This window comes from Eretmochelys imbricata, chromosome 26, assembly GCF_965152235.1.
Source record: "Eretmochelys imbricata isolate rEreImb1 chromosome 26, rEreImb1.hap1, whole genome shotgun sequence".
Classification (NCBI taxonomy): domain Eukaryota; kingdom Metazoa; phylum Chordata; order Testudines; family Cheloniidae; genus Eretmochelys; species Eretmochelys imbricata.
The window spans coordinates 14,834,364-14,851,810 of record NC_135597.1 but is presented as its reverse complement, the minus strand read 5'-3'; the positions used below and the strand labels follow the sequence as shown (position 1 = coordinate 14,851,810).

The 17,447-nt window shown below is 57.4% G+C and overlaps 1 protein-coding gene across 1 annotated transcript in view; it reads right to left on the bottom strand.

The window, feature by feature from the left end:
* The window catches only part of CNNM4 (cyclin and CBS domain divalent metal cation transport mediator 4), a 51,264-nt gene extending 38,097 nt beyond the window's left edge, over positions 1–13,167 (bottom strand). Inside the window, exon 1 of the mRNA XM_077805636.1 lies at positions 11,818–13,167. Within this exon, the coding sequence (XP_077661762.1) occupies positions 11,818–13,105 (1,288 nt within the window). The 5' untranslated portion in view covers positions 13,106–13,167. The remainder of the gene's footprint in view (positions 1–11,817) is intronic.
* Between the last annotated feature and the right edge of the window lie 4,280 nt (positions 13,168–17,447).

Below are 17,447 nucleotides of genomic sequence, written 5' to 3'. Positions count from 1 at the left end.
AGGACTCTCTCTGCACCGTGCCGGCATCCCATGCACGGTCCAGCGTACCACAAACGAAAGGTGAATGACTTGGTAACAACGAGCCTTTGTAGCTTGTTCTTGGTACCAAGCGCCGGATCTCCACAGCACCAGCCCCGTGGGGCGAGTTTTATGGGCGTTTTGCCTATAGATCTTTCTCTGTCTTTGTGCAAAAACGGACGGTCAGAAAGCTGACATTTTAGAAACCGCATTGGTGTGGCCATGTCGGTCCCAGGCTATTAGAGACAAGGGCGGGGAGTGGAGATCTTTCATTGGAGCAACTTCTGCGGAGAGAGACAAGTGCTCGAGCTACACAGAGTCTTCCTCAGGTCTGGGAAACAGGGCATTGGAGGAAGGGTTGGGGGGCTGGATCTCAGCAGCCCCTTTGCCAAGTGGCCTCAATTTGCAGCACCCGTGCTCCCCTGGCCCGGACATGGCGCGCTCACGACGTTCGGGGACTTGGGAGAGGTTCGAAAATTCAGCTTTAAAACAGAAACTGTTGCCACCGGAGCAGGTTGCAATGTTCTCCCTAGACACCAGTCACGCTCTGGAGCAAGGAGTCCAAGGAACCGGCGAACGAGAACACCTTGGCCAGTGAGGGTCGCATCTTACAGACATTAGCTGGAGGTGGTGGGTGCCTTATCCTTCCAGGTCACACGTACACAGAGGCACAGCAAGGAAAGGTCTCCCCCAAGGTCACTCAGCGAGTCTCCGTCTGGCTCTCTTCCCAAGCTCCCCTATTCGCTTCCTGACCTTCCCCCAGCCCTGGTGTCCCTCCCTCGGCCCCCTCCCCACAAGGAAGCAGGGAACCTGCTTGCTCACCCTGCCAGCCACGCCAGCTGAGCCTGCCATACTGGAAAGGCTGCTGCCGGGCAGAGAGAAGATCAAAAGGAACCACCCTGGGGCAAGCAGGAAGGTCCATCCCCCTGCGGCGGGGCGGCCTCGGCAGGGAGTTTGCACAGATCAGGCAACGCCCCCTCTCACCTGCCTGGGTCCGCACGCCCTTCTCCACCAGCATTAGCTCCTTCCCCTTCCCCTGCCGAACCGCTCAGTTCACCCCTTGGGCTGCCCCCCAGCAGGTGAGGCTCCCCGTCTGCCTGGCCAGCCGCTGCGCCCGCACCCTGCTCCCGCACTGGCAATGAGTGACACACGGGGACCAGCTCAGCACGGAGCCAGGACAGAAGAGGGGGAAAGAGATGGATCTTCCTGACACGTAGCCTCGGCACCGCAGGCCCGAAAGGCCCGTTCATTCAGAGAGCGCTGAATTCCCAGGGACAACCCCAGCTTTTCGCCAGCACTGGCCAGGCCGAGATCCCAACGCGCATCAGCATCACTCTCCCCACTGCCCAGATGGGAAACCGAGGAACGGTTCCAGCCGGCCAGTGGCAGAGCCAGGAACACAATCCAGGTCCCGAAGTTCAGTCCAGGGCTCTAGCCACGCAGCCATTTAAAGACAGACCTGCCGTGGTCCATACACTGGCCTCCCCCGTCCCCCTGACTCAACTGCAGCAGCTCGCACACATGTATCCAGGCACTGACGGGGACCCACCTCTCAATAGTTCAGACGCCGACTTTCTGCCTCTGGGCACATCTGCCCCGCTGCCTGCTGTCACCCCCATCCGCTTCTCTGTACCCCCATCCCCCTCTCTCCATCCCCCTCCACCTCAGGCCAAACCGCGGCCTCATTCACCCGCACAGCGTCCGTAGGGCTGCCCCAGCCAGTCCAACACCCTGCAGGGCCAGTACGTGATTCTTGGGAGAGCTGGAAAACACCCATCACCTGGGGTGATGGCGCCACTAGGGGATGTTGCCTATGGGCACAGTTCAGCACAGCTGCAACTGGGGAGGAGGCTGGGAGTCCATGTGGTGCCTGATCCCGACGGACTCCAGGAGCTTCACGTTAGCACTGGGTGCCTCATCCCAGGGAGAAACCCAGGCGCCCCCAAAAACAGCGGAGAGGGGTGTCAAATGCGACAGCCCGCACGGCTCCTCTCCTGGCTGGGAGCACAGCTGCAGCCTGCTTGGGATCGCTGCTCCTGCTGCTGAAGCAGGGCCCCAGGCTCTGTGCATGGGGTCGGGGGGGGGGGGAAGCCATGGGCCCCGGCAGCGACACCGGGATCTGTCTGCAACACGACTACTGGATGCCACATCAGATCGATGCCACAATTTCAGAGCATGTCCTAGGGGGAAATCAGCAAGTCAAAAGGGGCCGCTGGGGGGGCACACGGAGCCCCTGTCAGCTCATTAGCACAGCCCCGAGCACCTCTGCAATTGTCTATGGTCAAACAAGGGCTGACCCCAGCCGCTGACGCCTCCCAGCACAACAGCTGAACTCCTCTGCCCATCCCACGCCGGGTTTCACAGGCCAGCACCCTGGGACTTAACTCCGAGATTGGGAGGGGAGAGGGTGTGGGGAGGCATGAGGTGGCCCAGGTTTGGGGGAAGGGGGCACAGGGCCCCTGGCATGGGGGGAATCGGGCAGAATTGCAGGGAGACCCTGAACTGAATGGGGTAGGAGGGCGGCACCCAGAGTGTTTGTGCAAGTGGACTGGACGCTTGGCTGATATGAGCGACAAGGGGACCCCCGGGATTTAACACACATGACAAACCAGGGATTTGGGGCCCAGGCTGCCTTTACCGCCAGGCCCCCCTCGGCCACAGGCTCCCTGGCGCAGCCAATCAGCACCAGGACGAAGGGGCCCCTCCCATTTCCGCTTTGGGAAGGGAGGAGTTACAGCGAGGGATGGATCCGAGCCCCGACCTGGCACCTGGGCGCGCACAGCATGGCTGAGGTGATGAGAGGACCCACGGCTGCCCTCAGGCCCCACCGAGCGCCCGAGAACCGGGGCTGAACCTCAGCTGGTGTCCACTGGCACAGGCCCAGTGACTGCAGAGGCTAGGACAGCTCCCGCCAGCTGGGCGCTGCCCCGCCGCCCCTGCCCCTGGGATGCCGAACGCTCCATACAGAATTCCTGCAGCTCTGATGCGGCCACAGTGTTGTCTAGTGGTTAGAGCAGGAGGCTGCTGGTCAGGACCCCTGCACCCCATTCCCAGCTCCAGCACCGACTCACGCTGGGACTTCATAAGAACATAAGAACGGCCCTACTGGGTCAGACCAAAGGTCCATCTAGTCCAGGATCCTGTCTGCTGACAGTGGCCAATGCCAGGTGCCCCAGAGGGAGTGAACAGAACAGGTCATCATCAAGTGAGATCCATCTCCTGTCGCCCATTCCCAGCTTCTGGCAAACAGGCTCAGGACACCATCCCTGGCCATCCTGGCTAATAGCCACCAATGGACCTGTCCCCCATGAACTTATCTAGTTCTTTTTTGAACCCTGTTATGTTCTTGGCCTTCACAACATCTGCTGGCAGCGTGTTCCACAGACTGACTGAGCGTTGTGTGAAAAAAATACTTCCTTTTGTTTGTTTTAAACCTGCTGCCTATTAATTTCCTTTGGTGACCCCCTAGTTCCTGTGTTATGAGAAGGAGTAACCCCCTGGTTGCTGCACACTCTGGCCTGTCTCACCTGCACTCTGCCCACTTGGCCAGGCCTCCTCTCTCCTTTTCACCGCGTGCGGCGCACTCTGAGACAGATCGTCGGGTGGGCGCCTCCCACCTCCCCTCCTCGCACAACAGCCCTGGGGCAGCAGCTGCAACTGCTCATATGGAAGCATCACTCAGGAAGCCGCACGTGGCTGGGTCTCCATGCAACTCAGCAGCTGGAAAGGGGGGCCCAATCCAAAGCCCCAAGGCCAGTGGAAAGACTCCCAGGGACCCAATGGGCTTTGCAACAGGCCTGAGGAGAGGAGCCAGGCCTGTGGTTACTACTGTCGCTACGTGGTCAGCCAGTTCTCTGCAGATCGTCGGCCCTCCGCTGCACCAGACCCTGCCCAGCCGATGGCTCCAGCCACCACCCACCCAGCAACTCGCAGACCAAATACTGCTCAGAAATGGCCCCTTCTCCAGCTGCCCTGAAGGCAGGATTTCGCAGAGCCAGCAGGCCTGCAAGGGTCAGACGAGATGATCACAGTGATCCCTTCTGGCCATCCAGTCTGCAAAGCCAGAGCCCCCGCCTACGCCCCCGCATCCAGCCCACACTTCTGCTGGAGCTCACTCAAACATCTGTGTGTCAGAATGTGCCCACCCAAAAGGACGCTCAGCAGGGCAATACTCCATCCCAGACAGATCCAATATCTTCTGACCCCGCAAGCTCACAGATTGGTGTTTGGTAAAGGACCTGGGGATTACAGTGGATGAGAAGCTGGATGAGAGTCAACAGTGTGCCCTTGTTGCCAAAAAGGCTAACGGCATATTGGGCTGCATTAGTAGGAGCTTTGCCAGCAGATCAAGGGAAGTGATTAGTCCCCTCTATTCGGCACTGGTGAGGCCACATCTGGAGTATTATGTCCAGTTTTGGGCCCTCACTACAGAAAGGATGTGGACAAATTGGAGAGTCCAGTGGAGGGCAACGAAAATGATTAGGAGGCTGGGGCACATGACTCATGAGGAGAGGCTGAGGGAACTGGGGTTATTTTAGTCTGCGGAAGAGAAGAATGAGGGGGGATTTGATAGCAGCCTTCAGCTACCTGAAGGGAGGTTCCAAAGAGGATGGCTCTAGACTATTCTCACTGGTGGCAGATGACAGAACGAGGAGTAATGGTCTCAAGTTGCAGTGGGGGAGGTCTAGGACGGATATTAGGAAACACTATTTCACTAGGAGGGTGGTGAAGCACTGGAATGGGTTACCTAGGGAGGTGGTGGAATCTCCTTCCTCAGAGGTTTTTAAAGCCCGGCTTGACAAAGCCCTGGCTGGGATGATTTAGTTGGGGTTGGTCCTGCTTTGAGCAGGGGGTTGGACTAGATACCTCCTGAGGTTCCTTCCAACCCTGATCTTCTGTGATTCTATGATAAAGCTAAGAACTCTCCTTACCAGTAGCACATGGGGTTTAGCTTTAGCGCTGGCAGCCTGCTAGGCCGTAAAAATCACAACATCATGATGCAGGGAAAGCTAATTGTACAGGTTTCAGAATCATACCAGCTCCAATTTCTCCCTCCCATAGAGGCTGGTCAGTTGAGCTCCTGCTATTCAGGAAGCCCGGCTTTACACGTGAAGGCGATGGAGAGCACGACCAATGGAGTACGGAAGAATACTACAACAGAGATTTTGGCCGGTAAAGTACGTGGTGGCACAAACAGAACACTCCTGGAGCTGGCCCAGCTTCCCCACTCAGGAGTAACGGGACCACCCCAGAGACAGTAAATCCTTTGACCGACGGCCCCCATCACGCACAGTAGTGCTGTTAAATAGGAGCATGGTAGGCCCAGATCGACAGCCCATGCATTCGTTAATAAGATACCACTGGGCAAATTGCAATGACATCACTGTCTCTAAAACACTCCTTGGACCAGCCCAGATAGGCCACAGACGCCTGTCTCTGTGTGATCACAGCTGCCTCCAACCGCTACGTGTCAGTGAGTCAGGAGGGAGCTTCCCTGGAAATTGCTCCAGGACTGGGATCTCGCTCCTGGACGAAATCAGCACAAGCGTGAGCAGCAGGAGCTGCCGACCGTGAAGGAGAGGGGGAGAAACAGATCCCTTATTGTGGGCCCAGCTCCTCCCTTGGGGAGGTGGCCAGAGAGCACAGTGATGGGCACCACGTAAGAACCTAGAGACAGCACAGGGCGGAGCTCCTGCCACCTCACCTAGAAAGGGACACGGCGGCAGATGTTCAGAGACGGACCCAGCAAGCCCCGGGCTCCAGGCACAGATTCTGCGGCACACTCAACCACGTGCTTAGACCCCACTGACGCCCCCAAGGCGGATGTGGGTTACATGCTTTGGGGACCCAGGAGGGGCAGAGAGACATATCTGTGAAGGGAGATTCTACTGCGGGCAGTTATGCTGAGTGGAAAAGGGAATCCCACTGCTCCCCTCCCTTCGGGGCCCGGTTTTCAAGGACTTCAAAGCCTCAGCTGGGGCCAGACTGAACTTCACTATTGCACTGATATGACGTGACAGGTGAGACAGCAATGGGCAGCCGTATAAAATGACAGACTAGCAGATAGATCGGGCGGGGGGGTGGGAGGGCACAGACAGCCAGACGGGCTCTCAAGGTAGCACGTCAGGGCAGATTTTCAAAGGCAACATTGAAAACTTGGTGATTTATTTCGGTGCCTAAAAAGGAGTGGAGCTCTTGTGAAAATCTGGCCCCTTGTTCGTCCATTCTTGGCTCTCCCCAGCTGGGCAAGCCCCCTGCCCTCATGCCGCCGGCTCCCCGCTCTGAATGAGGAGGACAGTAACCTTGCGGGCTCGGGACCATGGAGACAGGATGGAAGATGCCATCGTGCTGTTAGCCCCCGGAGGGAAGAGCAGGGGGACAGCTGTGAACTGGGACGTCAAGAAGTTTAACAGTGATCTATTGTGCCCTTCCCCATGCCAGTGCTGATTCAGCCTGTGGAACTCACTGCCACATGAGGGAAAAGAAATGCTCCTGCACGACTTTAGAATGGTGTTAGAAGAGTAAATACTATTTACAGATGCTCTGTGAGTTTCCACTTTCCTGCCTGACCCAGGACAAGGAACTGGACAGGTAAGGAGTGATTTGCAATGTTATTACAAATATTTACCAGTGCACCCTGGGTTTTGCCCTGGGCTGCGGCTGATTTTGCAAGGCTGATTCACAGCGATCTGAGCTACATCTGAAGGTGCAAGAAAAACGAAGTCTCATTCTTCAGGGCATAGCTGAAAGTGGCCCAGGACGAGCCAGAAAAGGACACCAGTACCCATCCTTGGCTTTGCTGCTCTGCTCCAGGAGCCAGCAGCAAAATGAAATTCACCAGATCTCTTTTCTGAAAGCACACAGAGTGGTGTGGGAAGGGGAGAAGGACAGGCTGGACTGGGAAATGGCACAGAATAGAGGAGAGACTGGAGAGGAGAGAACTGAATGTGCAAAGAACCAAGACTTTGGCTAGATAGGCCAGAGATCAGGAAGCCAGGCTGGAGTTTGGGAGACCCAGCTCAATCCCCTGCTCTGCCACAGACTCCCTGTGTGACCTTGGCAAGTCACTTAGTCTCTCTGGGCCCCTGCTCTGTGTCTGTAAAGCAGGAGAACAGCACTGGCCTGCCTCATGGCGCTGCAAAGATCAGTGTAGGTAGGATTGTGAGACATCCAGATACCACCACCACGGGGGCCAGATAAGCATTGTGGTGACGAGCGGTGGATGGGGCGGATGCTCCGAGACCGATGGCAAGAGATGTAATCAATACGGGACAGAGCAGGGCAAGGAGATCTAATGGGGGCATGGATCAGTGTCCAGAGAAGAATGCGGGGGTAACAAAGAAGGCAGGCGGTGGTGGGATGCCAGATGCGATACTGACGGAGGATCTTAATGTGAACTGAAAAGCTTTCACCCACTGAGATCTGTTCCTTCGGCAGGCGTTGCCACTGGAACGCGGACCCGTCAGCGGGGCCGGGGCAGAGGGGAGGAGGAACCGGCGTTCACAGACTGTGGCTTGCAGGCTGCATGCTCTCTGCGGCAAGGGGAAAGCCAAAGGCAAGAGGCTATTTATTTTTAAAGGCCTTTTATCTCCCCTTGAGGCCCAAGCTTGGAGAACGTCAGCCAGCCCAGCAGTCGATTGGCAGAGTAACAGGCTGCATCATGGGAGAGCAGCGCCAGGCTCCGGAGACCCTCAGCCCACCAGGGACTGGCTGCACCCTGGAGCAGCCCCGGGGGGCAGAGGGGCAGGAGTGCTTTGTGCTGCTCTCAAGGTGCAGGGTATGGGGGCAAGAGAGCGTTAGCCACGGCTGGAGCGAAGAGACCCTGCCCCACAAGGCCCCAAGGGTAGAGGGAGAGAAATCCTGCAAGAGCTTCCACAGCCCCCTACAAAGTGAGTACGTTCTCCTACGTGGGCGTGTGCCCCACACCACACAGCAGGGACCTCAGGCACTGCCCAGATTGCCTCGCCCTGCAATTCCACCCCCGCGGCTGGCCCGGGCTGCGGGGCTGTTAGACACCCAGGCTCAGACCCGAGCTCTGGGACCCTCCTGCCTTGCAGGGGCCTAGCATGGAACAGCTACACTGCAATTGAACAGCCCCTTGGCCCAAACGCCCCACGAGCCTGAGTCAGCTGGCCCAGGCCAGCCACGGGTGTGGACACACCCTCAATCACGGACTTTAACCCAGGGCCCTTCTCTAGCCCCGCCCATCCGAGGATCTCAGAGCACATACTCAGCATAGGATGCTTCTGCACGCGCTCCCTGAGAGCGGGGTTTGGGTCACTGGCCCCAGTTACAAAGTGCACAGAGAGGGTGGGAACTTGCCCAGGGACCCCAGCGAGTCAGCAGAAGAGCTGGGCACAGAACCCAGCAGGCCTGACTTCGCCAGGGGCCTCAGCCCACCCTCGCGGGACCAACTTCGGGGGGGTGCGGGAGAAAGGGGCTTGATCTTCACACGGGCTCAACCCTGGGCCAATTTTGTCCCCAAAATGATTAAAAAAAGCAGTAAGAGGCTCCAGTGGGAGGTTAGGTCCATGCCCAGCCCTGTCCAGCAGGCGGGGTTGAGTGAATCTGCAGCTTAGCCACTAATTCCTTGATTTAGGTTTTTTAAGTGTGTGTGTTGGGTGGGTGGATTGGGGGTATTGATATTTGGGCGCTCATAACCCCTCTCCTCCCCCATCAGGGAAGTCTGTGGGCAGAGCTGCAGCTCAGCGAGGTTCCCAACTTTGACTCAGTTTTCAGCTGGCTGGACTGAGGCCCTGGCTGCTGTCACGGGGGTAGCGTGGCCAGGGTGTGACCTGCCCCATGCCCGCGACCCCAGAACATACACACCAGTGCCTCAGGGGCGCATGCCTGCAAAGGCTCTTGCAGATGGGGCTTTTGGGGTGCGGGGACGCCAGAGATCCTTGTGACCATTCCCCCAAGTGCTCTCACGGCGCAAACTCCTGCCAGCCTCTACCCGCGGCCAGGCAGGGCGGGAACCAGGTTTATTAGGTCCAACGTACAGCACGAACCACACCTGGACCAGCTGAGCAGAAAAGCTGCAGCCAGCCCGGACCGGAGGGTGCGTCTGGATTTCAGGCGATTGAGCCAGAACCACACCCAACGGGGACGAGAGATCAGATTAAAGTGACCTGAGCTCCTGTCCCAACCCCAGACCAGACCCAAGTCACGTGTGTAAAGCCGGCCAGCCATGTCCGTGGTGCCCATCGCGTGGGTGAATGGGGCGGGCACCGGGGCTCCGGCACAGTGGCAGCTTCCAGATTTTCGGGTGCTAACTGGCAGTGCCCCAGCGATGGTTCTAGCAAACAAGTCTCTCCCCACCCCCATTGCTGCCTGGGCTGGGGAGAAAGGGGACTGGCAAGGGTCCCAGTCCTGCTCCCTTCGAAGCCACAGGGAAAACTCCCTTTCAGTGCAATGGGAGCGAGCTGGGCCCGTGGTTGGGGAGGAAGGTGGGTAACAGGGAGAGTGGATTCCTGTTCGGCTGGGTGGGGGGACACGTGTAATGCATTCCCGCCAGGTTCCCCAGCAGGCTCAGATGATCCCTGCAGAGCTCGCAGCCCCGTGGGGCTGAACCAGAAGCAGTAAACATTGTCCCAGTATTTCGCCCTGCCTGGGGTGGGACCTTTGGAGCCCAGGGCCCACAGGGCTGCAGGTGTCTCAGTATCACCGGCCCCAGCCCTGCCAGCCTGGCTGCGGGGTCAGCACAGGGACAAAGGCTGCACAGCGCAGAGCAAACACAGATCAAGCCCCACGCAGACTGGGATGCCCGTGCCGGCTACTCCCAGGAAAGGGCCAGGAGACACAAACAAAGCGCTCAGACCTGGGCCCACACACCCAGCTGGGAGCCGGCCCAACAGCCAGCCCTGGGCCTCGCTGTTGCCATTCTGTGAAATGACCCATTGTCTCCTGATCCCCAACACAAGTATTGCAGGCAACTCCCCCAGCTGCTGGAGTGGAGGAACGGCCTCTGGGCGAGAGGGGACTTCTGTCTCCATGGCCTGCTCAGATCTTGAGCTCTCTGCTCTGACTGTCCCCAAGTGCTGGGGCCAGCGGGGTGGACCCCTGTCCATCAGGAACTGGAGTGCAACACCTCTTCCCTCTGCACACAGGCCACAAACCAGTCATCGCATTGCCAGGACTTTGGGCCACAGCTGACTCGGTTCCAAAGCGTGTCTCTGCAGCCCACTGCCAGAGCCCTGAGTCTGCCGAATGTAACCACTGGGCCCATCGGGTAAAGCCGAAGCCAGCGCAGTGACCCTGGTGCCAAATCAGTGTAAGAGGAGAATCAGGCCCGGGGCACCCAGCAAGTGCGGTTATACTAGAAAAAGAGCAGTGCTTCCTGGCTTGTTTGCCTCTCTTCCCGCTAAGCTGGAGAGCCAAGCTAGTAACTGTCCCGGTCACTGCACGGCTGGTGGGGTCAAGTCCTGCCCCATATATACCGGGGCTAGAGAGTGACCCACATGGCTGGGTGGGGGTGGGGGTGGGGGAGGGAAGGCAGGGTGGCGTACAAGCAATTTGTTGCTTTGACTTCCTAGTTTACACAGTAACACGAGCTGCAGATTGAAGGTCCTCAACCACATGGGGACCCCTGCCCCCAGCACATTACACAGAACTCCCATCTAAGGGACAGCATGAGGGGGGACACTTCTGCCTTGGACACCCCCCACCCCAGCCTGGCTGAACCCTGAGTCTCTGACGTGCACTTGGCTCACCCGGAACCAGGAATGCTCGAAAACAAATGAGAAAATCACCCACAGTCTGAATTAAAGAGACATCACCAAGTTAAAAACCCCGTATTTGAGTAAAGACGTTTCTTCCCTGGGCTAAGGACAGCCAAAATGATAAAAAAAACACTAAACTGACCCCCCCTCCCCCCAGCCACAATTCCCCCCCCACACACACACACTTTGTTTGCTTTCTGCATTTCATTCCACCCGGACAACAGATTCCTCAATTTCATTGGCACTCCTACATCAGTTTCACTTTCAGGTTCTCTGCTGTAGCAGGTCCTGCAATGTTTGAGTTGCAAACACATGGGGAAGTGGTTAGCTCCAGATATAAATAAAACCCCAAACAAAGGCTGTGTGCATGTAAAATATTTTATGTAAATATTAGCTTTTGGAAACTTTTTAGACCAAAACCTCCATCTGAGGCCTAAGGAATCCATCAGTGCCCATTAATGGGTCTCTGGGGCTGCTGCTCAGAGAATAAACAAGCCTTTTTTGCAGACAAAGTATTTCTAAATTTTTGCGTTGAACTGAGTTTGCCTCCTCGCAATATAAATAGAAGTCTCTCCCTCCCCCGCAATGCTCAGTTTTACATATCCTCGCTGCCAAACAGTCGGTAGGAGTGCATCCCTTCCCCTGCGAGCTGCAGCCGGAGCATGTGCCCCTACGAGGTGCCATCTAGCTCACCTCCACAGGGGCCCAGCTCAGGATTGGTCCTTGCAGCATAGTTGCAAATGTTTGGTCTAGTCTAGTTTTAAACACCCCGAGTGCCTGGGATTCTAGCACTTCCCATTGGGAGGAGAAGCCTCTGGCAGGTGTCATTCAGCTCCCCTGATCTAACTCTACTGAGGTTAGCAGAGATGCCTCTGGATTTGCACCGGTGTAACTGAGCCCAGTGGTGGAGAGACTCCAGTGATGGTCAGTCTAGAGTTTCCTTTCTCACTTTCCCTCTAGTCACAGCCCCTTGGCATTCCTCCATCTGCCCACTAAAGCCGCAAGCTACTGACCTAGCGCTCCAGCCCAGCCCCAACACAACAGCGGAGCAAGCAGAACCCAACCTGGGCGGGCTTACCTTTTTTGAACTCCTCCAGCATAGCATCCAGCTTGGTGTCGTGGAAGACGAAATGGACCGGGTGGTTGTAGAACTTGGTGATGGTCTTGAGGGGGGTGCAATCGTCAGGGTCCACAAAGGCCAGGTCCTTGACGTAGAGGATGTCCACGATGTTGGAGCGCTCCTCCTCATAGACCGGGATGCGGGTGTAGCCGCTCTCCATGATCTCCGACATTGTGTTGAAGTCCAGGATGGCGTCGCTGTTGATCATGAAGCAATCGTGGAGCGGAGTCATGACATCCTCCACTGTCTTAGTCCGGAGCTCCAGCGCTCCCTGGATCATGTTGAGCTCCTCCTTGACCAGATCGTTGTAGGGCTCCGTCACCTTCAGCATCTCGACCAGCTTCTCACGGTTGTAGACGGTGCCGATCTCCTGGCCCAGGATGCAGTCCAGGAGCTTGCTGATGGGGAAGGAGAGGGGGAACGTCACCAGCATGAAGAACTTGGTGATGACGATGGTGTTGGCGCCCACGGCCAGGCCGTGCCGGGAGCAGAGGGCCTGTGGCACGATCTCGCCGAAGATGACGATGCCGATGGTGGAGGCGATGACGGCGCCTAAGCCGGAGCCGATCAGGTCGTCCAGTAGGATGGTGAGGGTGGTGTTCACCAGCACGTTGCCCAGCAGCAAGGAGCAGAGCAGGTAGTTGCCCTTCCTGCGGATGGGCTCGATCTTGCGGGCGTAGCGCTTCTCCTTGTTGGTGCCGCAGTTCTGCACGATGCGCAGCTCCATGGGGTCCAGCGCCATGAGGCCCAGGTTGAGGCCGCTGAACATGCCGGAGAGCACCAGCAGGCAGAGGATGAGGATGATCTGGAACCAGAGGGGCAGCAGCGACTTCTTCTCCTCCACCACCATGAGGCGGCCGTCGCTGCCCTGGTGCTGCAGCCAGGGCTGGCCGGGGCCGCGCTTGGTGCACAGGACGTAGACCTTGGCCCGCTCGTGCTTCCGCAGGGGCTGCACCCGCACGAGCAGCACCCCCGAGGTGTCGCGGGTCTCGGCCATGCGGGGCTGCACCACCAGGTCCTGGGTGGGCTCGGGGCAGCCGCCCTCCGCCCGGGCCGGGGCGCTGGCGTTGCCCGCCGCGCTGGCGTTGGCCCAGGCGCCCAGGGCGGCGAAGGCCACCAGCTCCCCGGTGCCCGGCCGGATGCCCAGCCCGAAGAGCCGCAGCCGCACCTGGCTGCCCTCGGTCACCTGGATGACGCCCCCCTCGGCCGCCGCGGCCGCCGGCTTGCTGGTGCCCTCCAGCCGCATGCCCAGGATCACGCTGCCGCCGTCGCTGCCGGGCGGGCCCGGCCCCGCCGCCAGGGGGAGCGCGAGCGCCAGCCCCAGCAGCGCCCGCAGCGCCCCCGCCGCGCCCCCGCTGCCGCCGCCGCCGCCGCCGCCCGGCGCCATGTTCCGCTCGCCCCGCGCCTCGCCCGTCACAACCGCCCGCTGCTGGGCCGGCGGCGGCGCGCACGGCGCACGTCGCCCGCCGCGCGGCCCCGCCCCCTCGCCCCGGCCCCGCCCCCGAGGCGCCTTAAGGAGGCGCCGGGCTGGGGGGAGCGTTAAGGAGGCGGGAGTTCGCGGCTGCGGGGGGCCGTGTTAGGGGGCGGGGGGTGAATTTTTGGGGGAGGGTGTTATGGGGCGGGAGGGTTGACTTTTGGGGGAGGGTGTTATGGGGCGGGAAAGTTGACTTTTGGGTGTTATGGGGCGGAGGGTTGATTTTTGGGGGGTGTTGGGGGAGGGTGTTATGGGGCGGGAGGGTTGACTTTTGGGTGTTATGGGGCGGGAGGGTTGACTTTTGGAGGGTGTTGGGGGAGGGTGTTATGGGGCGGGAGGGTTGATTTTGGGTGTTATGGGGTGGGAGGGTTGACTTTTGGGGGAGGGTGTTATGGGGCGGGAGGGTTGATTTTTGGGGGGTGTTGGGGGAGGGTGTTATGGGGTGGGATGATGGGGGAGGGTGTTATGAGGCGGGAGGGTTGATTTTGGGTGTTATGGGGCAGGAGGGTTGATTTTTGGGGGGGTGTTGGGGGAGGGTGTTATGGGGCAGGAGGGTTGACTTTTGGGTGTTATGGGGCGGGGGGTGACTTTTGGGGGACGGTGGGGGAGGGCGTTATGGGGTTGGGGATGATTTTCAGAGTGGTGGGGGAGGGGGTGCATGGGACAGGGGGTGATTCTTGGGGGGGGTACAGAAGGGGGATGTAGGGAACTGTGGGGCAGGGGTGTCCTTTGGGGCAGCCCTGCCATGCCTAGGCCTCTCTGCCCTGCCCCGCCCCCGGTGTAAGACACTATCCCATAGTTAACATGGGGGCTAGGCCCCTACAGAGGGACATGATGATACTCTCTAGGGCGCGGCTGGGGAGTCACGCCCCTGAGCTTCTCCCTGCTCGCACGCTGACCCTCCCACCTGGTGGAATTTTCCACTCCTTGCCCCTTGTTTATTGATTCATGACTTTGCCATAAAACGCAGGAGTCAGTAACTACAGGAAGGGGACCGACACCTTGGCGGCTTGCCCAGCGCCATCCTGCAGCCTTCGATCCCTCTTGTGTTATGAGAAGGAGTAAATCACACTCCCTTATTTACTTTCTCCACACCCGTCATGATTTTATAGACCTCTATCATATCCCCCCTTAGTCGTCCCTTTTCCAAGCTGAAAAGTCCCAGTCTTATTCATCTCTCCTCATACGGAAACTGTTCCATCCCCCTCATCATTTTTGTTGCCCTTTTCTGAACCTTTTCCAATTCCAATATATCTTTTTAGAGATGGGGCGACCACATCTGCACGCAGTATTCCAGATGTGGGCGTACCATGGATTTATGTAGACGCAATATGATATTTTCTGTCTTATCTCTATCCCTTTCTTAATGATTCCCAACATTGTTCGATTTTTTTGACGGCCGCTGCACATTGAGTGGATGTTTTCAGAGAACCGTCCACAATGACTCCAGGATCTCTCTTGAGTGGTAACAGCTAATTTAGACCCCATCATTTGATATGTGTAGTTGGCATTGTGTTTTCCGAGGTGCATTACTTTGTATTCCTTGTGGTGGGTTTTGTGACAGACACATTACAGCAGCGGTGATTGTCCTCCAAAAAGCATGCAGAAAGAGCTCCCTATTGTGGCATCAGAGAAAACCTGCATTGTGCACCTGGCACTCTGCCGCTGGGTAATGCTGGCATCTGAGGAGGTCTATAAATATCTTGCATTTCTAGAGTGTACTCCATCCCTGGAGGATCCCAGACTGCTTTGCAAACTGTTATACAAAGCACACAGGTCATTCCCACCAGGCCTGACATGCAGCTACCCCTGGGGTGGGATGTCTGAGCTGTTTAACTCATAGTAACACTAGGAACAGTTCAGGGGCCCAAGCTTGTGCAGTATTGACCATCCTCAACTCCCTTTAAAGGGGATCTGAAGACTCAGCCTGGCTCGAATCAGGCTGTAGGACGGGAGTTGAAGGAAATTCTGTACCCAAATAAACTGCAGGAGGGATGTAAAGAGGCGGAATGTGATTACTGACTTTGGAACGGGGCTACAGCATGCTGACTTCTGCCAGGAGGCTGCACCTCCACCCCTGGAGAACAAACAGCCCTGGCTAGGTAACATGCCTTGTACCTTCACTGTGGGAGCAGAGAGGGTGGCGATAGGTCTGGAGTCAGTGGTAGGACAGATGTACAAGAAGTCACTAATAAAAGCATCTTGGCAGAGGGCCCAAAGGCACTCAGACAGCTCCAGCCAAACCTTCTGGATCATTTGCCCAAGTACCTGCAGTTCCCATCTCGGACTGAATATTGAGCGACAGAAGCTGGTTCTGCTCAGAGCACTTTCATAAATAAAGAGTTTAGCTAGCTCAGCACAGAGCACACTTCTCCTTGAACAGCTTTGATGCTGCCTTGTTGAGCAAAGTCCCTCTTCGGTGCTGGCCCCAAGTAGCTGGTAGAAAGAGGCAACAGCCCTGCCAGGTGCATCAGATCAGCTCAACCTGACCCTGCCTGATTAGAGAGGAAACAACCTGGTTGGTTCCTTGAGACAAAAGTTCCCTGGTATTTTTAACGGCCCATGGCCCTTAACTGCTCTGACCAGTCACTGTGCAGCCATGGGAGCCCACCAGCTGAATAAGGTTGAGTTGCACAAAGCAGGTCTGTGTGGGGACGTGATGGGATGTTTGGATGAAGACAATTCTGCGGGGCTAGTGAGTAGTGGGCTGGTTCACCGAACCCCAGAGTGTCAGTGCTCAGTTACCAGGTGAGCTCGGGGTTGTAGCACTCCAGGAGAGTCATGTCAGCGTATGATGCAAGCAGACGAAACCTAGTGAGTCAGACTTTCAAAGACAGCACAGTGTGCGGGAATGGCCCCGCTGGGCAGCCTGCATAGCTCACAAACAATGTCAGGACCCCAGGGCAGGCCCTGTAATCCAGCCCCAGTTGTTCACCCCCAGCAAGGGGTTTCACGCAGCCTTTCCAGGGGACAAGGACCAGGTCTGACTCCTCGCTCCCGCCAGAGACTGCACCTGGGGTTTGTTCTGGGCCCTGCAACAGTGACGGACTCACAGAAAGGCCACAAGGCAGAGGCAGGTGTAGAACCCAGGAGTCCTGATACCCAGCATTAGGACTTTGCTCCACTTAACCAGGGCTGTCGTCTCCTCCTCTCGTTCCAAGTGGCTGCTGTGGTTCGTTACAATGCTAACCTACTGCAACCCGATTGTAACAGCCCCGTGCGTGTTAACAACAGAGGAATATCCCTTTTTAAGACTGGTAATGGATTTCGGGTTTAAAGTTTCCAACAGGGCTCTAACTGCCAGCCAGAAAAAGTCCCCTATGACTTTAATGATCTAGCGCGACGGGCTTCTATAAACCTAGGCTCTGCGATGGCTATATTTGGACCCATTGCCACAAGGAGCTCCGTCAGGCACTCCAGGCGGACGTAAAGAACTGCCCGCATTGCCAGGTGTGCTATCCTAGAGCACCTGGGCTTGAGTTTCCTCTCGCGCAGGCTGGTGCCGCTCTCACTTTCGCTGGTGATTTCACCGGAGTCACCACCGATGTCACCAGGAAGAGGAGATCACTCGCTGGGCAGCTCTGACCTGTCTACAGACGCCCTGACACTGCTCCTCTCCTTCTGTTCCCTAGCCTCTGACTTTACTGTGGCCCATACACAGGAAACGGAAAGAGCCAGGCCTCATGCCTGCTCTTCCCCAGTGGAAAGCAAGTGGTAATTAATGCATTGCCTTTGGGAACTGTAACCTCAAATTCACCATTAGAAATCAATGGTCCACTGGAATGTGTTTCTATAGCAACAAGGACCAGAGAGATAACTCCCTGTAAGGGAGCATTTGGGCTCAGACAGAAAGAGCAAGAAGATGCACAAGGGGCTAATGCAGCCCCTGACTATCATTGCTGAAGAGCTGGGCTCCTGGGTTAAGTCACATGTGGAGATCAGTCTGGCTGGCTGTGCTCCTGGGTGGAGATCTGTCTGGCTCTGCTTAGGACTGGGCCGAGGTGAGACCAGGAAGGGATGCCGTGAGTCAGGCTTGAGGTGGACAGGCAGACTACGGGAGGCTGCAGGACCAGAGTAACCGCATCAGGATTCTGAAGGGCATCAGCAGAGCTGG